At 35.0% G+C, this 24,379-nt stretch overlaps 1 protein-coding gene across 1 annotated transcript; it reads right to left on the reverse strand.

The window, feature by feature from the left end:
- On the reverse strand, positions 1-24,379 carry LOC110370714 (chitin deacetylase 1). The gene is made up of 12 exons (XM_021326622.3): positions 24,218-24,379; positions 20,236-20,339; positions 14,140-14,251; positions 13,050-13,177; positions 11,690-11,832; positions 9,156-9,198; positions 8,893-9,069; positions 7,375-7,513; positions 6,446-6,549; positions 4,570-4,712; positions 2,237-2,458; positions 1-1,119 (listed from the first exon to the last, which is right to left on the reverse strand). Exons 1-12 carry the CDS (start codon positions 24,315-24,317, stop codon positions 1,038-1,040), a joined length of 1,497 nt encoding a protein of 498 aa, XP_021182297.2. The 5' UTR covers positions 24,318-24,379; the 3' UTR covers positions 1-1,037.

A 24,379-nucleotide genomic window follows, 5' to 3' on the forward strand; every position in this document is an offset into this window, starting at 1 on the left:
TTTGTAAAAATATATTTATTCGTTAACAATGAAAACAGTTATTCCACTTATCATTTTATACAAAGCACCAAAATTGTTGACAGATATAAAAATATATATTTCATATGTATTACCAAGCTAGGAGTATGTCGAGGTATTTGTTTAACAACATCGAGAACTAAGTTCAGAAACAGGTCTTAAGAACTTTCCTAAACATCCAATTTGATTAAAACCCAGTGGATCTTATGAAAAACTTTCTTAGGAATTTATTACTCAGTCTAGAGCCCTCGATATTGTCGTTATAAAAGGAGTATTTTGGTTAAAACATGGCAACTGTTCAATATTAATTACACAATTTTTCATATCATATAAGTCATTAAATAATTCGTTCGCGTGGTCTCGTCACAAAGAACTAGAAAAACGTCTCAAATCATAATTATTAAAAATAATAAATTGCGACGACTAGTCACTATGCCTTAATTACTTACAAAACGAGATATATACAAAATGTTGGTATATAATCTATTCAGAACAGGATGCTGAACTGTTGCTGGAATTCTAAAGCCGCATTGAGTTTACTTCTTGTTACTGGGTAATATCCCAGATTTCGCGAACTACTTGCCACCAAATTTACGTATTTCACAATCATTTCAGAACAGGCTATTATACTGGAAGATATTTTTTGAATAAAAAATAATAATTAAACATTCTTAAAATACTTTATTTGCAGGAATAATTCGGAACGCCAAAAGCGCCGAAACGCAATCGAAATTTTATTACGTCTTTAATTGCAGCATTCAATCAGATAACGTGACATGCATTTTACACAAGGGGGCTTTATGTTCAAACAGCTATAATATGGCAAATTAACTTACGTTCATCAGTATAATGAGAATGAAATCTCTTGTATCCCAGATCTGTCAGACATGTTATTAACCCGTCGGTCTGAAGAGTGGCTGCGGGCTATACAACATGTTAACTACAATGACAAGCGTCGACAGTTCCGAATAGATCACATACAGAATATAGGACTACATATAGGACTACTTCGTATAGAACTACTTCCTCTTGAGATTATCAGGTATGTAGTTGTCTTTGCCGGGGATTCCCGTCCCGCCTGAGTCGCCGAGCCATGGGTACCTGATAATAAAAAAAAATATTGCATTAAAAAATTTCAGGTAAAATACATTAGACCTAAGGGAATATAAGAAATGCTTTTGTGTTGTAAATGGTGATACAGTATATAGTAATTTATCAGCTTTTTTATTTTCATAAAATAAGCTGCTTATTTTCCAATACATTCGGAATTTTACATTCACCACCTAAAGCTGGTATTATTCCCTCGCATTTGCAATATCTCATAATAATATAAAACTTCAAACGAAATCTCGTATGAACCCTCCCGAAACCGCATTTTCAAAGTGCACTCACGTGAAACAAATTACAAAAAAATTACAAATTTATTCAACACAACACAACGCTGTAACAAAATCACATCCCACATTTTCCTCGTGAAAGCTGAGTCAACCTACGATAGATGGAACTCTGCTGGAAGCGTGTTAAAAAAACTTTTAAATTTTAAAACTCCCGTAACAAAGTAAGCAAGATCATCTTTACGTGGTGCGCTGTAAAATTAACGTAGTAATAACATAACTTGAGTGGTAATGTGTCAAAGGATTTTTGCCTAAAAGTTTTCTAAGGGGCATTATTTTGGACGGGATTTTGAGTTCAAAACCTTTTAACTTTTGGTTCTGATTTAAGATTGTTCTATATTTTTTTTTTACAATTTGATGTGATTTATTTAATAGGTAACTTAATTATGTTTTATACAATGTACACATTATACATATATACGAACTTAAACTACTTATCTTTATACAAAACTAAAAATAAAATACTATATACAAAAGATTGTTCTATCGCATTTTTGCAATTTGAATCTACTTCTACTTTTAAGATATACAAGAGACTGTTTCTTAATATCGCCAAACTCATGGTCACACTAAAATTCTATTTAAAATCATGTGTCACCATTTCATTTAAAGTGAAAGGGGGGCTTTTCTTTGGGGGTGCTATCATTTTTGTAACCGAACTTTTTAACGTCAAACGTTAAAAAGTGCTAATCTAATTAGCCTACTTTAATAAACGATTTTTGACTTTGACTTTGACTTCATTAAAGATGTCTCACATTCGCTTCACAAAAATAGTCCTGTGGTCTGGTCGAGACATACAAAATATTTATTTAAGGTATACTTACTGGTTAGGACAATCACTGCAGGTCTCCATATATCTCGTATCAGTGAAGTTGGTATCAGCAGGTTTGAAGGACAGAGCGCATTTGTTGGGCAGGTTGCAAGGCGCCGCCGGGAAGTCTTTGCGGTCACATCGCCACGCATCATAGTTGTTCAGAGCTTTCACTGACTTAGGGTCCGTTATCCAGGTCAGACCTTGAGTCACTGTTACGAACCATACGTCCTTCCTGCGATGGGAAAAATAAATTGTTAGTAAATAATCGTATTTTTAGTATATTCTTTAAATTTTAATAATATTGATTTAAAATGTGGTTAAAATAAGTTAGATTAGGTGTCAATTGGCCCAGCAATTTAAAAGGCAAAGAAGACTTTATTATAAGCTTTTAAAAACTTTTAGTTTTCAAATCACACTAATGTTGAACGAGAAAGTATAAAAAAGTGTTGTCATAGTGTTTTTGCTAATACGGGTGGTGTATAAATCTCGATAGCAACTCGCATTATGTAATTATAATTACATAGTAAGCTAATAACAATTCAAACTTTAGTTGTTTTGTCGTGTCTGTAAACCAGTTAATTTAATTACACATTGTTATTTCCATACTATAATTCACCGTGGAAGCAAAATATGCATTTTATTAATGGTTTTTTATTTTTATAGGTAGTTCACAAATTACAGTACCTAAAACGGGGTACAGAAAATAAATTTACAGACCAACCTTATCATCACGGGCTAATTAACCAAAGTCGATACGAAAGAGGATTAACTCCCAATTAAAATTTAAGACAGAACCATTTCATTCTACGATTTAAATACCTCAATGTCATTAATATAAATAATGGGATAACATAATACAAAGCATAACGAGCTCACAATAAAAATCTCAGCATTTTTCCTGTTTCAAAAATACACGAAATCCTGTACATTCATTAAATTTTAATTAAAGGCATCGATTTCATAAAATGCGGGCATGATATAACGGACAAATAAATGTAGCTGGTTCAACGAAATACCGTTTTTTGTTGACGAGCAGTTTATTGTACGCATTTCATTGTTTATTTACCTTCATTATTTATTTATACAAAATTCGATGTGTTTACTTACGTAAAGCAAACAGTTAAGATTTAAATGTGGGTATTTATTTAATTGGTAAGTAAAGGTTAATGCGGATACGCCATTGTGGTAGTTTTATATGTAGGTGTATGTATTGTTGCGGTCTGATTATCCAAATTGTTACGCAATTAAATTATTTTTTATGAAAGTGTTAAATAATACTATTATATGTATGTATGAATAACGTATGCAGTTACGGCATAAATTACGAAATTACTTTAAGAAAGTAACAGTCAAAATCTAAATGTTGTTAAAATCCCGTAATACGTATAAAGCTCAGTTTACGCTTTATACTAAGCTATGAAACTAGCTTGTCTTAGGATGATTTTAATCATGGCTAAACAGGCAGGACATGCAACACTACCTATAGACATACAATTTCTGGTAGGTACTAACCGCCGTGATATATGTCACGGCTAAACATCAGTTACGTTATCAAATAAAGTAAAGCCTTCCAGGCTCAAAAATTTAATATACAACACGAAGACAGCTTAAAAATTCTTCACTCCCAATATTATAACATACGACTTCGAGTCCCGTTCTCACTTAAAATTCCATCACGAACATATTTCTTGCTTGCAACTCGCTCTATCTTAGTTTCGCCGGTTCGAGCCAATTATTCAAGTCCAAAGCAATCCCAATATACCACGTCTAAGTTTAACTCAATAACATAAAACTGAAGTAAATATGTAAGCAGTACAAATGCGTGCCTTTACTTGTAATACGTTATGCAAATTGGATTTAAAAAAGGACTGTTCCCTAGAATCTTGTTGGACACAATATGACCGTCATTGTTCTATCTGAAGGTGTATTTACCTCTATATAAGGGAAGGACTACACGTCATAGTCCTCGCGACTCGGGAATAAAACAAAGGACTGACGTTGCCATTCCTGAACAATTCTGTATGGATGTTTTTATTAATATTGTACGTTTTCCGTGATCCGTTATTCCTCTAGACATATGCCTATTTCTGGAATTTTATTATGTTTTCTTAACGAAGTCTTAATTAGCAGACAGATCTGGCAAAAAAATGGGCTAACTGCTACATTTTTCAGAAGAATATAAGGTGTCCATTCTTTGACATACTACTTAATTTATGCTTCTTAGCCTATTATGTAATTTCCATAATGGGTAGAATGAGAATGTGTTATAACTACCCCGTTGCCTACCGCTTCTTGGAAAATGCCTGCTGTTAAATATCTACGGATTCCTACAATCATACTCACAATTTGGAGGCCCATTGCAAGAATTTGTGGAGACCTCGTTCTAACTCCTTGATCTGGAACCAGTTGGTGTGGAAGGGCATCATGTATGGCGCGCGGTTCTGCTCGTAGTATCTGCTGAAATCTTCTTGCAGCCATTCAAGGACCTGTTATGGTACACAAATATAATAAATACTGATGAACAAACATACAACAGTTTTGTAGGAGAAACATAGAAATAGTGTTCTGAACACTTCTTTCAAAAAACGTGAACCAACAAATTAAAGCCAGATTCATCGGCTGTTTTTTTAATTACTAAGAACATTGGGTGTAATTCAGACTACGGAATTAAATTAAATATTCGTATACCAATGTCGTGTATTTTTTATAACTTTCGGTAAAAAGTGAGAACTGAAAACAACCACAGTAAAAAAAATTACACAAATAAAAAAATTGGCGAATGAAACTGCAAATGCTTCAAAAAACACCGCAGTTTTTACAAACGTGATATAACGACTATAAACAAACAAAACGAAACCAAACAAGCCTGTTTAATCAACAAGTTGCTGTGGTTCAATAAAAAAATGTTTTTATTTTCATATTCAAAACTCGAAAACGTCAAGTTGGTTCCACGTCTCCGCAACATGGGATGAGCCATTTTATCAAAGAGAATCAAGTCGTGTTTTGAAACTAGAACAACGTTATATAATTAATTATGTATGTGTGCCGTCATTTATTTTAAACTCAGTCGTTTCACTTTATCAGTGGAGCTAAAAAAGATATTAAAGCCTTAATACGGTCACGCATAAAACATATCAGCCAACCGGTCTGACCTGACTACGGTAGCTAGATAATAACTAGCCCTAACTGATACAACGCCTAGCGTACAAATGTTGTATTATAAAGTTTTTTATTCATGTTTTAGTCGAGGTTTGTTATAAAATTGAAGCGAGATATAAAATAGTGGGCCGGTCGACCGCGTACTGCGTATATGAAATTATTGTCGGCCCGCCTTCCGCTCCACTTCTCGATTCAACTATGCGCAAACTACAAACATTTGCTTACCTGTACCCTGTACCTGTACCCACTGTACTTACATTTTACTATACGGAGATTGGAATAGCTTAGAAAATACTAGAATGTTCTATATATAAATAGGAAGGTTTTTCTTTGTGTGCTTCTAAGTTTTTAAGCAGTTATGATTATATTCCTATGTAAAATGGATGCCAGTAAATAGCTAATGGATTTCCATTAAGTGTCCGGGTCAAACCAGCACATGGATTGCTGCTGACCGCATTTAAACGTATAATAATTAATTACGTAACACTTCTATCACAAATCAAATTATCCGGGGCAGTTAATAAGAGTACTCGTAACTTAATTAGACCTCAATTAGCTTCAAACCAAATAACTGTAACATGAATCTATGTGGATCAATAGAAACATGCGTTCGTGCATATGAAATGCAAAACAAATTAGCTATAAAAATGGAAATGCACGCCAACTAATAATTGTAAATACCAAAAGTTTAACATAATTATGCAAATTTTATGGCCTTATATCATCATGGCAACTATAAAATGTTACTATTACGTAAAACGAATCGAATACCGCTATTACGTGAGTAAACAAATAAAGCCGTCAAGTCCGAATCGTACTTTTAATTGGGACTATATTTTAAACCTTAATAGACTTTTCTAAACCTGGATACTAATATGCAGGTTCAGATAGACATTGCTTCGGAAAAAGACCAAGTAGAAGAGCTAAATCAACTGAAGGACCATATCATCAATTCGATCTGATTAGATAAGTCGATCTTTAATCAACAAATACTGGCTTAAAACTAGCTACTAAATACTATCAAGAAATAAATCTGATTTACAAAATAGCATGCACCCACCTCATCGGAGTCGTGATTATGTAGCACACACTGATCAAGATAGGGGCAGTGTCCGCCCTCGTAGGTTTCAACGTAGTGGGCATTGAACGGCACCTCCCACAAACCTGCAAATAAATTACCTTTTATTTATAGAAATGAGTTAAATTCGCCCGTGTATTCTCTGCTGGATCATTAAATACAGCGTTCAAAAAATGTTGACAGAACCACGGGTAAACATCCGATGTGTACTTTTGTATGTATGTACTGCACACATGACGAAACATTTTTTCGACGAAGCGCCAATTTTATTGAAGTCATTGACATGTAATGAAATAGTATTAAAATAACGTGCACTGTGTGACATTCCTGTAATTTAATACTGTGATTTTCATTTCGATACTGCATGTAGTTAACTTAGTACAATGCAATGTGGGAAATGTGCAAGCACACTGTTCTATCTAACGCCTCACCACACGCGATACTAAAACTTAGAGCGCAGTGTTCTCTTCAGGTTTACACGAAAACCGAAGCAAAAACGAAAGTCGAAGAATTTAAAGTTGTAGAACCAAAGTACGTATGTGAAAGTTTTACACACTTTTAAGTCAGGAGACTAGAAATTGTCGTCGCTGATCGTTATTTTAAGTACAGCATGCGTTAGTTTTCTAAGACCTAGTACAGTTAGCGACAAAACTCCATGAACATAAAATCTCCTATACATACTCGTATATAATTATCATTTGAAGTTACAAAAGTCGTTGAACACAGCTTTAGCATTAAAGATTCTAGTGTTTTGATTGTGTTAATGTAGTTTTGCTGTATAAAAGTGCATCCTTTGTCTATAATTGTCTACGAAATTACGTAGCAAACTACATTCATTTCTTTTCCACACAAATCTTTTCTAGTTCTTTGGTAGTTTATGTAACTATCGAGTGGGTGAGTTATGTGGTCACCTGGGAACGACTTGGTGGGACAAGTGCCCGACTTGCACTCGTGCGCGATCTTATAGTCGAGCGTGTAGGGCCACACGGGGATCGGCAGCGGCGGCACGCCCACCGAACTGTCGTAGATGTACCCGAAGTCTTCCAACACCTGTGAACAAAGAGTACGCTTGTACGGACATTTTGTTACGTAGCTTTTTAATGACCAGTTTGGTTAGGATTTATCGGGTAATTAACGGCCGATTAGTAGCTTAGAGTTTGAATTGGATCATTAAGTTTAGATTCGTATAAAAATCGTTATTTGGTTGATTTTTAGTTAGTTGGGCGATGCCAAAAAACAACTTTTGGTTCGATTAACTGGTGTGTACTTCTAGGTTCAAATTGGAAACGAACGTATGTTGGAGTAGAATAATCTTTTTGCAATTCGGTATACCAATCTAAAAACCTATATCCTATCAATCTATGCTGCGTCTGACCATATTTACATTCGTTCAAAATATTTATTTTTCTGTATGTACATGTAATTTAATCGTACGTTGGAAGCCGGCATCTCGCACAACAAATCCCATACAAAGTGTACTTCAATCAGTTTTATTTAGATACGTTCGTCGATCGGTGCCTATCAAAACGTCGATACTCTAGCGCTCTGCGTGTTTGACAACTGACGCGCCTCCCTGATGACGACTCGCTGCAAAAAAATTCTCTACGCATTTCTCACTTTGTATTACGTACGTGACGGCCGTAATTGTCAGGTAACGAATAGACGCACCACTGAAATATTGACACTAAGTGTACAGACGCACGCAGCACATATCGAATGACTGTCAAAATATTACCCTAATAAGCTACTTGATATTTGATGTCGGCCAATTTAGAGACAAAAGAATGTACGCATAATGCTCCAGATATAAGACGACAGAAATATGGCATTTGAAATACAGAAACATATATTTATGTTATTAACATATTCGAGCTTATCAACGTCAATTTAACCAAATAAGATTGTTGCGTATATGTAATTTGGTAGGGGTTTTCTGAAATGTTCTATTTACTCGAAAAATATACCACAATAGTTTTAAATGTTTACTCCGACTTGGTGATATTACTTATTGATCTTTGCGAGTCATGTCACAAAGAGAATTTATTCTGTCTCATATTTTATTCTGTACCCCAAGGAACGCCTACCCAGTCGGGATAAAAAACCATCCTACGCTTTTCCGTGTTGTAAACTCCCTTTGCAGGAAGTTTTGATTGTCAACCGTAGTCCCATTGAGGTGGGATTAAAGAACTAAAGTGAGCTTCGAGTAATGCAGCATAAAATATGCATTTCATTTTGTTAATACAAAATAAAGACAAAACTTTTAGATTAGATGTTCTTGAAGGTGAAAGCTGTTTCCACAGGCAATTGCAATGTCCATTGCACTGTCTGGGTTGCTGTTTTCGAAATTTAGGTAATATAATTATTTTTATTGAATCTACTTGAATATAATTCTTAGCTTTTGCAGCATTTTTTTATGTAATCTTGCTTACCTTAAACTGTGTATTTCTCCCAGGTTTGAGGAAAGGTGCTCTCGCGCCGACGATTTCTGAACGCGACACGTTGGCGAACTTGCCGAGAATCTCGCGCATACCGATCATCTCGCCCGCCCATTCTTCGTAACCCTTGTCTTGTAGGCCTTGCTGTTGTGATACCGTGCCTGTTGCTATCTGTGAAATCAATATAATTATTGTTTAAATATTTGATAGAAGTCTGAGGATAGATAAGTTTTTGAAAGTTATGAGAATAAGCTCACCTCATGTCCATCGTGCGCTAACGCTTGCACTTGTGCGTAATTACTGGAAAGAGAAAACAATATGCTTATTAAAAACCTTAATTAATAACAGAGACGCAGTTGGATACAGTATATTAGTAGGTACTATGTCTAGAGAAAAGTGTATAAAGAATTGACTTTCGCAAACTTTTTACACCAAATACGCCAAGCTAATAAAAGAAAATAGTGCGAGTTAAAAGAAAAGTTCTAAATCAGCTTCTAACGTGAAATAGCAACATCCAAACTTTAAATGAAATATAACGATTAAAACTTCAAAGACGTTACTTTTAATTAGTTTATTTCATGATGTTTTAAACTTAGTTTAATGCAATAAACTTTAATGTCGTAACATCGAGAAAGTTCTGCGATCAAGGCTTATACACATTATGTGTTGGCGACTATCAAAGGTATACATTAATTATAATTAACGTGAAACTTGTATAAGTAATTACCAAACTAACGTCCAAATTAATCACGGCAACTTAGCAAATGTTTGGCACTAATTAATTAGTATGTATTATTAATTAAGGACAGGACATTTTTAGTAAAAAAGGACTACAGAAAAGAAACTTATGTACATATATGTTATTTAATGTTCAAATAAAAGTATTGAACATTGCCTAACTATGCCTATCGCAAAAATACTTAACACTATCTAAAGTCCCAATCACACGATACTCTCTATCGTCGGAACAAGCGAGCTTCAACCAATTTGACAGCTACACTGCCTAGCACGGTCATGTGTGATATTGACGAAATTGACCACTCCTTTCTCATGTCACTAAGTGACAAACAAGCAGCCGGCTGGTACTACGTAATTGGTCACCACTGGTCACTGACATATGCAAACTAGACACATGGTGTATACAGCTCACCAAAACATACACACAACCGAAATGTCGTATGTATTTGTTAGTACTCTGGTTCTTATTACCTTTTGGAAAGGACAACCCTGATATATGGGAGTACTTCCTCGGAAGAATTTATCCCACCCAAAACAAAAATGTAAAAGACTGCCAAGTTCGATAATATGGGAATGCTTCGCCTATAAAAGAAGTGAGATCTGAATAAGTACCAAGTTCCATACACATACCTCAGTTAAAAATAGTTACTTTTTAATGATGTTACTTGGCAAGTTTTCATACACCTTGTTATAAACCTACTAAACGCAATGAATCAAGTATTTAATTTTCTATTAAAACTTGCCAAGTAATCATCATTAAAAAGTAACTATTTTTAACTGAGGTGTGTGTATGGAACTTGGTACTTATTCAGATCTCACTTCTTTTATAGGCGAAGCATTCCCATATTATCGAACTTGGCAGTCTTTTACATTTTTGTTTTGGGTGGGATTTCATTTATTTTTGTAAGGTTGTTTATTTTATTTTTTTATGATGAAGTTAGTTAAAGAAATGTCTCATTTATACTATCTTTTAGATTTTTTAATATGCACTAGGTTTCTTACAAAGAAATGAACTAGATTAACTATGACTAGATTTACCAACTGACTGACATGACATGTTATCATATATTATGTTCGTGGATCAAAGTTACACATTCGTTATTTTCGAAAGTGATTCACACTTGGCCGTTTTCAGATTTTTACTTTACTTTGACTAAATACAAACCTTTGTACCATTCGAAGATATATTATATAAATATAGATAAATTTAGTTCGGTTTAGTTCCTTAGGGGTATAAATTTACACCGGGTATAAAACACCTTCATTATTTTGAAACCGACTCACACTTGGCCATTTTCAGATTTTTCCCTTTACCTTGACATAAAGACCTACCTCCATGCCAAATTTCAAGTCAATGACCATTGGAAGTGGTCTAGGTTTTTGATGAGTGAGTCAGTGAATCAGTGAATCAGTGAATAAGTGAATCAGTCAGTGAGTGTATAGTAAAAATAGCGATTTTCTGACGTCAATATCTCAAGACCTACAATAGGTATATTAATGAAATTTTGTATTTTAGATAAGTGAGGGGGTCTCAACAGATACTAGAAATTTGATATGCGTAAATAAAATAGATTTTGAGTTACAGGGGGGTCGAATTTGGCCCGAAATGGTTCGTGTAATATAACCCACGGCCGGTGTGTCGCCTTTTTTGCTCGAACTTGGCGGACACACTGCCGTGTGTCTAGATTCCGCAAGCTTTATTACTAACTGGACAGGATTGTCCACTCTCAGTGCATTCGTGAACGTTTTATTAGATTTTATGTAGACTATGTGACTTAGCTGCATATGCACAAAAAAAGGACATACGGTACCTACGGAACATTTATTTCTAATGATGTGGTACATTCAAGACCTTTCTTCATTGACGATTAGGAATGATGTATCAGTTTTGACTATAATAAGATTTGATATTGACCATCTGCATTGAAAAAGGAAGCCTTCTACTTTTTCACATTTTTACAAAACATAAAGCACAATACACATCATAGTACCTTATTCTCTCATAACACACACTTTGGTACCTTAATAAAAGTTATCCACATTTTATAATTACCTATACTCGTGTGACAGGAAGAAAGTGCCTCTAATGGCGCAACCATTAGGGTTCTTGATTTTCCCATTGAAGACTTTCTTGTACAGTTCGAAGTTGTTCAAGTTAACAGCACCGTCGAATGTCAGCATTATCATTTGGGGCGTCTGTGAATAAAAATATATGTTGTTCTAAGTTTTTACGACCACTTTTTTCTACTTAAGCTTCGTTATACCTATTGTTAGTTTTTAGGTCAGTTTTTGTTCAACATAAGACTTATAACAGTACCTAGTTTGAAGACTAATTGACAAGGTTCCGTTATGCTGTATTTATAAATATCGATGGAGCTTTAAAGACGAGGAAAATACACCTGCACGTTAAATAATTAACTAATTGCTTAATAACATGATAAGCGTTTAATAACGGGGTATGTTCTCATTACCAGCTATTTTGAGTAATTATGCTAATTTGCGTAAAAAGCTCATTTAATTTTATTTTGCCTTCACAGATCTTTATAGGGGCTAAAAATATAGTAGAAAAAGATATTTATTAAATTAGGCCCACCTTAACTTGAGTTTCCCTGAGGTAGGGTAGGGCAGGGAGGCGGGACGTTTTTACTATGTTTCACGCACATTTTTTCTATCGCTACCCGTGTTGTTTTCTTAGAACATAACAGTTACTCTTTAAATTTACGGTTTTTTACGAAACTTTAAACCGTTGAAGTATTGGATGCGTAATACATGCACACGATATTTAGCATGCACGTCACGAGTTTTTCCTTTTGCATTTGGTTTTGGTTAATCCAAACTCAGACAAAAAAGGTTGATAGAATCGTGTTTTAGCCTTGTTTGTTAAATTTGACAATAAATATCATATAATGCGAAACCATTAAAACTAGCACTGTGGTGAAAATCTCTGAAATCATTTCTCGAAATTGCTATTTTAGTATGTTATAGGTAAATAGTGTTGAATATTTTAATATTTCAAGGCTGATCTCGTGAATGGCATACTAATTCTGAGTAAACAACGACCGCCCATGATAATTTGGTTCCAGTTATACCAGTTACATACATAATATTAAATTATGACTATAATTAAAATTCATTTCGATTTCGTATAAATTCATCATAGGTATATTTTGAAAGGAAATCATTACATTTAATTTAAAGAGGACATTTAAGAAAATTACATTAATTCGATTTATTTATGCGTATCTCAGTCAGTAATGAAAATCGACAATTCTGAGAAACCATATTCGAAAGACATTTGATTTTGCTTGGACACACCAATTTCAGAAAGTGCTGGTACAGTATGATATTTCGATACGTATTTGGAATCGTGAGGAACAGCTAGTCTTACTTAAATCATCAAGATTTCCACTTACGTCTTCAGGGTCGAGGCCACCAGGGATGAGGGTGCCATCTTTGGAGCAGAAGCAGTATGGCAGCTGACATTCAGCTGGGTCACACTTCTCTGCCAAGTCTAGTGGTGCTTCTGTGATTGGCGCCGGAGCTATAACAATTTAACAATCATGAGTCAGTTTCTATCATTAGTTTTTATTAATCCTTACGAATAGAAAGTAGAAATATCTCATTGTGATTGTAACTGTTTGTAACGCTTTCATATTAAATTGATGTTGATTATATTTGATATGTAGATTTTAAACTTCGGTAATGGCGTAAGTTAATTTTTATCTGCGAGCATGAAATGTCTTCAATAAAAATAAATTGAAAACCAAAGTAATATTTTAAAGTTTCTAACATCGTGCTTATGTTCATTAAAGAGTTTATATAGGAGAGAGTACATATGTCGTAGTTATTGAAAATCAGACGAACACTGTGAGACTTGGATAATATCGAAATCGAGATCCGTTCTGCGGCCAGCGACTATGCGGTTCAGTGATAGAATAGTTTGTGATATAACTCCAGTTGAAAACTAACCAGATAGACTGGATTATAAATGTTAGACTATTCTAGCGAACTAACTCTAACGCATTATTAGATGGAAGTTCATAAAGATCATAAGTCAAAGTTTACAATAACTTTAATTACAACAAAAAGCTAAATGTTACAAGGCTACATGTAATTGAAGGCTTGAAGATGTGCAATTTCACACTCAAACTATGAGCCGGTAATTGATTTACATGGAACTTTCAATTGTTTTCCTTTAACATCTGGCTTTTGTTTGCTGGCCTAGACCTTTTCATTTTCGGAGATAGTGTAGGTACACACTTATTTTTTGTAGTAGATGCAAGCTTATAATTGTTACACACATACATGTAAAACCAACAGCATACATATTTATAGCTGGTTTGCGTGTAAAGTCGCAATGATTTTTATACACCGCGAAATCAATTTCGTTGCCATATAACATAAATATATTTTTTCAACAAATATCAAACAATTTCAGTTCAAAAATGTTACCAAACATTCTAATATAGGTGTATTACCAAATATTGTAATTTAGGTACCTACTTGTGGCGATGGGACCGCATCTGGCTTCAGCTTTGAAGGTGCAGTACTTGCTAATATCGTCAAAGTATAATCCTGAGGGACATCTGTTTAGGTAAGGATATCCATCGACGCACTGAAAAAATAATAAACAATTATCAAATAAATCAATCAATATACACAAGAAGTATTAAGGTAGCAAATAAATCCATTCTTTGTATATATAGAAATTTGGACCCTTTTGTTGATAAGGAAGATCCAAAAGACTATGCTGAAAAATCTCGAACCTCAGTAATTGCTACAACCGCAGCTAATTCAAGCTTTACCACACGAATGGCTGGTGGTAAATAGCGACAGCCAAAGAATTTCAATAATGAACACCAACATAAGGTTGATGACTCTGTGCGTAAGTAAGATTTTTAACACTTTCTAAACCACATCAAATGTAAGAACTACTTAAATGTGATTATGAAATAAAATCTATTAAAAACTGTAGTTTCAAAAAACAAACTAGACATTATGTAGTTACGACTATGGGCAGCCATTTTATTTTTGAATCCGTCCAATTTCGCGGACGTAACATAAACTCAAATGTAATCCCAGGGGGGTTAGTCACGCGGGGTTACGTTATTACATACAACGGCATACCTACGAAAAAAGGAATCCACCGTTTTATGCGAAAAATGTTCGCTGTTTGTCCATAAAAATATGAACGAAGCGGTTGTACCAGGCCCGCCGTAAGCGGGCGTGCAGCGCGTGCACCGCACGCGGGCGGCACGTACTAGGGGGCGGCAAATCGAGCGACCTATCACGTAATATTAAAACAATACAATATATTTTTACCAATTATTTGATTTCAATATTTCCGAACACAGCAATAGCGCTAAGAATATAACTTACACTGCCGGTTTCAGTTACATCTGTTAATCATTTTCAAAATTAAAAATTATTAAAAAAGATTTAAGATCAACCATTAGCGTAGCGTGGGGGGAGAGAGCAGGAAGCAAATGCCCTGGGCGGCACTAATTAGGGGGCGGCAAAATTAACCCATACGGCACAATTAAACTATAATTACGTAATAAAAATATTTTTACCAAAAATAGATGAGTAGATTAGCAATAAAATTTCAGAAAAAGCCGCCCTCGCTTTGGTCGTCCCCTATCAATTTTGACGGGTTCATCCATTGCATCCCCAAAAAAATTAGCGCTCGCTGCGCTCGCGCCTCCATGTCAGATATCGCAATCTGTAGCGATTTTAGGGTAGGGCGCGGTTGGGCTACGGCCCAGGGCGCCGGATAGAAGGGGCGCCGCAGGCGCCCGCACCAATCCTTGATCAGGATGTTACTCCTATTTTTGTTTTAAATTTCATCAAAGATTGCAACTTACAAGAACTGTACCCAAATGAATGGATAGCATCAGGGCCATCTTAACCTATGGTGCAGCGTGCGCGAATAACCCGGGCGCCGCACATAGGGGTATTTTGCATTTCTAGCCGGGCGAAACTAGAAAAACAAACTTCAATAGAAAACAAAAATTTTATGCTTGTTAGAAAGCCAGGTAACTACTGAACAAAATCCGACCATTTTTAGGCTCCTACTCCCACGTCATCCAGCCACAAACCTCTCGGAACTTGATCATTGTGACATGCACTCGCGTCAGTTCTGACTACATTAAAAACGTACCGTGTTTGAAACCTCAGAACTTTTTCATTGTCAGCTATTTAACCAAAACGACTATGGATTATCATAATACAGATAAGAACAGTTTTATTTGTTAGGATTTAATAATGCTTACGTGTATTTTTTAAGGTTCAAAATCAATTCTTAAAGTTCAAAATGTTTGAACCGTTTTTTAATGAATTGTACTTTCCACAGTGAATATAGTTATCTTCCGGGTGCTTCCGGCTAATGATTTCTGTTGTAACGTATTACAAACACTGTCAGATGATAGATATTACACACATTAGGTGCTACTTTTTGCTACTTTTGACAGAACTTAGACGTTACTGCTGGTGTAAACTAAAAACAATTAACCATTATTTTCAAGCAAATTATTAAATGTTTTCTTTTTAATACGCTTATTTATTGTTTTAGGCATACCAGGGAGCTCTAACTATAAACATTTAAGTAGAGAATACCTGTTCAATACGATTTTTATCTAATTAGTTAGTCGATAAAACCTTCTCCAAATCCTGAATATTCTTTTATTTTATCATCGTATCAGCCCATAATACTCACTTTTGAATTAAGACCGTCTCAATGGTTTTCTGTAAATATTAGTAAGTCCTATCTACTTTACAGCAGAAAAACCCGTACTAATAGTTTCGCCCGGCTAAAAATGCAAAATACCCCTATGTGCGCCGCGGGCTCAGGGGCGCCGAAGCGAATTTGTGTTTAATTCCGCGTTAAATTTGAGAAATTCTCGAAGAAACACTACTTTTATGTCCCAAAACTCAAAAATTTTCGCGCTCGCTTCGCTCGCGGTTTCCTTACTTAAACGCTTCAATTTTTTATCACATATAGCTACTTTTAATGTCCCAATACTCAAAAAAATTCGCGCTCCCTTCGCTCGCGGCTACTTCACTTCACAGTCGCTTTTTATTATATATGTTTAGGACTTTTAGTGATCCAAAACTCAAACATTTTCGGGCTTCCTTCACTTTACAGTTGTTTTTATTTTTCAAGATTTTTTTAGTCTACCCTAGCAAAAAGGGAGCGTCGTTTTTAAGTTCTTTTATTAATAAGAAAGTAACTTCTAGTTTCCATATGAACTTTCTTATTTACGGTACTACTTTAAGTCCCAAAATTTTAATACATAGGCGCCATCATCAACAAAGAGTTATGTACGTTTGGGCAAAATTTTAAGTAATTTTTGTTTTGAGTTCTAAAATATAACAAAAATTTCGCGCTCGCTTCGCTCGCGCAATCAGAAGACATGTTCCAGTGTTTTTGCATTCATCAACCAGCAATAACTTATGTGCGATTGGGCTACATTTTACGTAATTTTTGCTTCGCCTTGTTAACTATAAAAAAAATATTCGCGCTCGCTTCGCTCGCGCAATCGGTAACTACATGCGTCTCTGTTTTTCGTATGGGTTTGAATTGCAGTTGTAGGGCGCCGTAGAAATCTCGCCTAGGGCGCTGGTAGAGTAAAAACCGGCACTGATCGCAATTTATCTTTGTTTAATTGTTGAGGCATTCAATTCTGAAAAATCATTTTTCGCTCACGTCCGTTATAGCTTTTTGTTCACTTTGGCTTTTTATGATATGTTTACTTCATGAAAACTCTAAGGAAAAAATCGCGCTCGCTTCGCTCGCGGCTTCATGTACATTTGCACTTCATTTCTGTGCATATCTTACTTTTTGACTTTGCTTTGTTAATTTACAGTGGTTTTTATTTGTTTTGTGTCCTTAGACTAAAAAAATTTCGCGCTCGCTTCGCTCGCGCTTCCTTACATATGAAATATGTCTCATGCGTTGGCTTTTTCAACGAGAAACCCACCAAAAACCATTAATAACATATTTTACTGAAATTAAACATTGCTACAGATATTTAAGTTCGTTAGTTTAAGTTACCCATAATCTGTTCTAAGCACTTTGATATACATTATGCCTACCCATTAATCACAATCTTTCAATACATAGGGGCCACTTGGGTAATGATTGCACATATTTTTTTCTGTTGGAAAAGTAAGATGGATATGAATGGGCGGGGGTCGGACCCCCGACCCCTTTTATTTTTTTTGACAAAACCCAGTATAATATGTAGTCGTAGGGCGGCATAATCGGTTTTGCACGCGGGCGAACAAACAGCTAGCGGCGGGCCTGGGTTGTACCTACCCCTTATATCTTTATACGCGATGGTATACGAATATTTCCCATAGACTGCATCCCACAAAACGCGAATCGTAATAAGATGCAGATGAATAAATGTCGATGATTTAGATCGGTGTACCTTTTTCCCCTTGCTCGGTTTCCAGTCTAACCAGAATATTCTAAATATAAGCATTGCGCCGAATGACTGTCATTTGTCCTTCTTACACCATATCGATACAAAATCGATAAACCTGTTAGGTATCTAGATGTTTTTGGAAGAATACTGCCGATTTTGTAACTCGTTGACCGTATTGTATCGAATACACTGAACTCGAAGACGATCAAGATCAAGGCCCAATATAATCGTTGTATTACAATTATATCAGGTTTTGGTAACTTTATACGCGATCCTCATAAAATCACTCGATTATTGAATCGTATTCATTCAAAAAAGTGCATTAACGTTGTGGAGCCTCCTTGTTCTTGTACACGCGTAGGAGCATTGACTTCTAAGGAAGGGCTATGCATTTTAATGGAACGAGTCTAACTGGAATTCTCGGGCCTTCATTTTTTATAATCCAAGAATTTATAAATAGAATAGTTGGTATGTACATAAATGCTATTGCCAAATAACTACGTGTATGTATGCATTGGTCATGCAATGACATGGCATAGCGATCTATCGCGTCGTGATCAACTTAACATTCAACGCAGATAAGTAATAAAGTCACACGATCACCAAAAAAAGCCGCAGAGGTCCGGCCACCATCGCCAATACAAAAATACCTCACATACCGATATTTCCCGATAAATACAATAAATGCGTACCTACGAAAAACTCGAACCAAAAGTTTTCGCGTTCCAATTCTTAGACTTAACCATTGTTTGAATTGAACCAGAATTCTTGCTACACTGGTTGTTTCAAAACCGGTCAATCGAGATATGAAAATGTCAATAAGTGCCAAAATCAATACGGTTTCCGCAATTAAATACTGAGTAACTCAGATTTAAGGCAATCGAAATTATAATTTCCATTCCAATTCAATAATAAGAGAGGTACCGCTTTTTATAGAATTTGAATATTTTTCATTGCCAATCTACTATGTATTATAATTATGTATTATTGACTCATACCTATACTTAATAATTGACTATCACACACGGCAAATCGACGAAACGAATATATACTTAAGTACTTTTTAAATAATTTTACTAAGAGGATTAAATTGCCAACATGTTTTCCTTGAAATCATCAACTCCGAAAATTATATCAGATGGATAATTGTGCCGTTACGAATGCGAAATATTAATACACTCGATCGAATAATTGATCGTAATTAACTGAATCGATTCATCCTACATGGTTCACGATTATTAAAGGAAAATTAAAATATTATTTTAACAGTCGTATTTAAGGTAATAAAGGTAGGCAAGTATACCTACTTCCCTATCTTAATAAAGTGAAATAGAATTGAAATGTATCGTAAAGACACATTTCAATTTCATTAATATTCATATGAAAACTGCCTATATCTTACTGATTATGTCTACTAAATATCAATATTAGCATATCACAGTAGGTAATCGACGTATAAAATGTTCGCTTGTCGCCATCAATTATTAAAACAACATTCGTGTTCGTAAAATACATTGCATGCATCTTTAATGTAACTATTAACATAAGGTAAATTTCTAAATCAGCATATCCAACGAAATTGCGAACGTATTCTCCCTTTCGAAGGCAAATCTGTGGGTTTAGTAGGCAAAAGTAAACAGCTGAATCTCCATTACATAATATTTATATAGGAAACAGTGTATTTAATAGAAAGATATGAAGGGTATATTTAAACATTACCGGAATATGCGGAAGTTCGGCTACGTCAATTATATAATTTTTATTTATGATTTGCACGAAGTACAGTCGACTACAGTTAAATGATTTCATAAAACAATTACCATTGAGACACAATTACAAGTCATATATTTATTTACCTACATAAAAATATCTTGTTTCTGAAGAGCTTGTTTCTGTGCTTGAACAAGCTAATCTCAGAAACAACTGGGTCGATTTGTTAAATGTATTTCAGTGTCAGATAGTCCATGTTTCGAAAAAGTCTATGTTCGCGATCGTTATAAACGCGATGCAGATGAAACCGCTAACGGAGTGTTAACTTATTTAAACATATTTAAAATAAAATGGGCATTCACAAAAAAATGGGCTTGCTGATAGTCAATTTTCCACAAGCTCATTTTCGAATGTGTATTTTAAAATTGCTATAAAAACAAACAGTTATGTAGTTTCTTGCCTGATAGAAACGTCTGCATGTGGCTGGATCAGCAAAGTTTCCATTACCCTGTGTGCCCTCTGGACACACAAAGTCCTCAGGCTTGTCCTTCTGCTGATAGGTTCCTGAAAATCAATAAGTAAATAGTTCACAGTTTCGTTAAACAACTGTACTAGTGTCACCTTGTACCTAAGTATTTAAAACTTAAATACGACGGGCTTAGACATAGGCACGAGCCAAAGCTTTGCTTTATTAAGGGAAAACCTGACAACAGTTTCTATTTGATTTTCTCAGTGGAATTTCTCTAAGATACATAAAGACGCGATTCTTAACACTCGGATAGACATAATGTGGCGTCTGGCACTTAAAGACTTTACCTACATTTGTACAATTTTGTGTTTTATTATTGTAGAGGACAGTGAATTATCCAATTTGCCACGGTTTTGGTTATTTTCTCTAATTAACGGACGTATAATTATTTTAACACCTCAGCTTAAACAATCCAGCAAAATTATTACTGTAGAGCTAATAATAGGAGCTAGAAAAATACTTTCAACTCCAAATTAGTACTATTAAATTGAGAAGTGAAAGTCGGTTACGCAAATCATTTCTTAGTCCCGAATTGTTCGTGCAGTATTGCATAGTTTTACATTTATGATTTAAAGCTTCCTTATTAGGCTAATTATTATCGCATACCTTGACCATAAATTTAAAAAACATACCTATTTAGAACACGACACATTATTACATCCTATTATTTAATGACGCGATTATGTATATGATATTCAAGTTTTATTCAAAGTAGGCAGCTCATTTGCGGATTCTACGGAATTAAGTAATGGGTATCAGTTGTTTTAGGCGTAAGTAATCTAATTATTGAAATTGTTATTTAATTCATATCTCCGTATAACACAATTATATCACTTCTCATGTATAAATAACTTGTCACAGCTTATACAACTTCATGAAATGTTAGATATTCCAAGAAAAGAATGACAACATTTATGTAACAACAATAAATAATGCATCTCAATATTCTCATGTTTCATAAAATCTAGCAGCACCTTGATGCATTTTTGAAGAAAATGTATTTTACTTTAACCAAATATAAATGTAATACTGCTGGTAGACATTTGTAGAATATAAAAGCTATTAGAAAAGACTGACGCTAAGCTGTCTAGACATCTTGCCAAATTACGGCCAGTTAGAAAGACATCTAACGGTTGGGGCCTTGGTATCTCACGTCTCACTTTAAAATACCATAGGGACTAGAAATACTAGAAAATAGTTACATTTTCTTTTTTCTAACATCCATCATCCACCTTAAAAAACAAGATTTTATCCACATTTTCGTATTTTCTCAATCAAAATCTTTGAAAGTGACTTTTGGCCATTTCTTCAGACAGTATGTCGAAAACATTCAAGTTTACCCCGAAGACAAGAACAATAATTAATTTTTATATTTAAAAAAAAACGTCAACGACAAACATCAAAAGCAAAAAAGTAATTAGACACCGGCCCTCAATTTATTCATACCAGCATTTTTCTAACAAAACAATCAGCCGTGGGCACAATAGGTCTGAGAGTTTTTGGTAGCTCAATGTTTCCTGTTCATTCAATTGTAGATTAATCTTTGAGTGCTTATCTCACATTTTGTACGCAGACAGACAAACCACATCGCATACCTCATTCATTATTTATAAGCTACCTGATTACAAAATTTAGTGGGCCTTCGGAGGCTTGTGAATTGATTGTGTGTATGTCTGTTAAACGTGCCAATAAATTGTTTAATACTGAAACTACGCACATTTGTTTTGAAATCTAAATTACTAATGGCTTAGCTACCAATCAGTTTCTTCATATTACTTACGTGTGTTTACGTTTGGCAATTATTTCAAGTCATGAATTAAAATAAACATGTTTCTAAACACATTTATGGTCAAACTAAACATCGGCAAAGGTTTGTTCTTTTGGTTTGTTTGACGGTTGTTAATTACTTTTGTTGTAGACTGTACTAGGTTTCTGGGGAGTTAGCCGCGCTTTGCTCCTGAGAGCTTTGAATTTACGAAATTCGTTTTGGTAAACCTTAACACTTGTAGTATTAGGTACTCCTAAATTACAGATGCAGACTTTTGGTATAAGTTATATTAGATTCAAGTTAATTTAAAAAGTTTAGTCTATTTATCAGTCTTGCGTTATTTGTTGAGATTTAATTGCTTTAACGTCTCTCCAACTTGGTTTATGTCTAGCTTTTCTGAAGGTCCCCTCGAGTCGCGTAATTAAAGAGCAAATGAGAATTGAACGCTAAAAGCTTCAACGAAAAAAAAACTGCGAAGCTGTCGGCTATAATTTCCGCAGTGGAGCCTTGTGAGATAAGTAGACAGAAAATCAGGTAACTACATTATGTACCGACGTAAGTGTCAATATCCTCGATCGTAACCGGTCACAGGCCTCAATGTCAAGTGAAAGAAATGACGTCCCAGACGAATTACAATAAGGTCCGATGCAGACTAGAGACAGTTATCGACATACATAACATATGTATGTGGGTAGGCAAAAAATACTTAGAAATGCATCGTATAGTTAAGTACGGTATGTCTTTGAACTCAGTCTTTTACGATCACAAACACGAATGTCACGAACAAAAAAACTCGTACGAAGAAAACTGAATCTATCTGCAATAGAAATGCCACATGATTCAGCTATCTCCGATGCTTTAACTTAAAGTCAAAAGGTAAATTAGGGGAGATGTTCCTAAAACGGGTACCCTTCCTAAAACGGGTAGGCTTTGCCATTCGTATATTATAGGTCTTAGTGTGAACCTGTGAGTGTAGAGTGGTGCACTACCACCCCGCCGATCACGGTCAGTTGGCTCGGGCGCCTAGAACGAGCGTTTTCGAGATTAGATGTAAAAAAAGTTTTTTGCAGAGTTTATTAAAAAAAATCGGATTATGCTAGTGCTGACTACTCAAGTATGGTGCAAGATACGGTTTTCGCAGTTTTGTATTATCATTTTGCATGTTATATGCTTATTAATTGTGAATACTTAGTGGTCTCCTTGTTTACTATTTTAAGGTTAAGGTAGTTGAAATTTAAAACGTGCTTTTGGGCAAAACGGGTAGGGGCATAACGGGTGACTACCCGATTTGAAATAAGGGACCACTTCCTCAATTGATCCCACAGAAAGCTAATCGAAGACAAAGGAAGCCACAGAGAGCTGAAGAAGTACAGGAACAGCGTTAAAAAGAAATTAAAATATGTTTTCTCTGATTTTTAACAAAATTATCTGCTGGTAGGATTATAATTTCAAATGTAACATTTAATAAAGTAAAAAAGTGATCTAGATTGATCAAAATAAGAAAACTGTTTAACATAATTAAGGAGACTAATTAACGATAAAGATTTCCTGGATAATAGGAGGCTAAGATACGTTTTCTAATTCATTTATCACATATATTGATTAATTACCTGCTTTGCCCAAAGGCGCTACCCGTTTTAGGACCCCCCCGAGGGCAAAGCGGGTATTTCGAAGGGGTTTATTTTTTTTGATTTTTTTCTGAATTTTGAAGAAGATTACTAAGACTATCTTATGTTTTCCAAAGTTTATTATATAAACAACCCTATGAGTACAAATACAAGTCGCATGTAATGTTCTTGGTTATTTTATTTAACATCTTCCCTTAGCTTACCCGTTTTGGGAACATCTCCCCTACACATTAAAAAGAGACGATTCTAAGCAAGACCCTATCACATGCTTTCACATTTTACATTATTTAAGCAGTTAAAACTAAACACGATGCTTTCACTGTGTATCATTTCGTTGTAACAGTTACGTTAACGACTAACAAATTGATCGGCGGACCGCTTGCATAAGATTACGAATTACGCATTGCTTGATTTTTAATTCCTTATATGTAGAAGCCGTTCTAATGTGGTGATTTATCACTGAATTAGATGGTCACAGAACGTATATAATTAAATAGTTATATTTATATGGACTAACCATTGATTAAAATAGCACAAATGAGTAATATTCGCATATATGGTAACCCGGCCATGGTGTTCGCGGTCCGCGCACTGGTCACTGCGTGTAGTATCGACATGGCGCCTTTCACCGTCGCGCGCGCACTGCGCCGGGTGAGCGCGTCGGCGCTGCCATCACCAG

Source organism: Helicoverpa armigera, chromosome 13 (assembly GCF_030705265.1).
Source record: "Helicoverpa armigera isolate CAAS_96S chromosome 13, ASM3070526v1, whole genome shotgun sequence".
NCBI lineage: Eukaryota > Metazoa > Arthropoda > Insecta > Lepidoptera > Noctuidae > Helicoverpa > Helicoverpa armigera.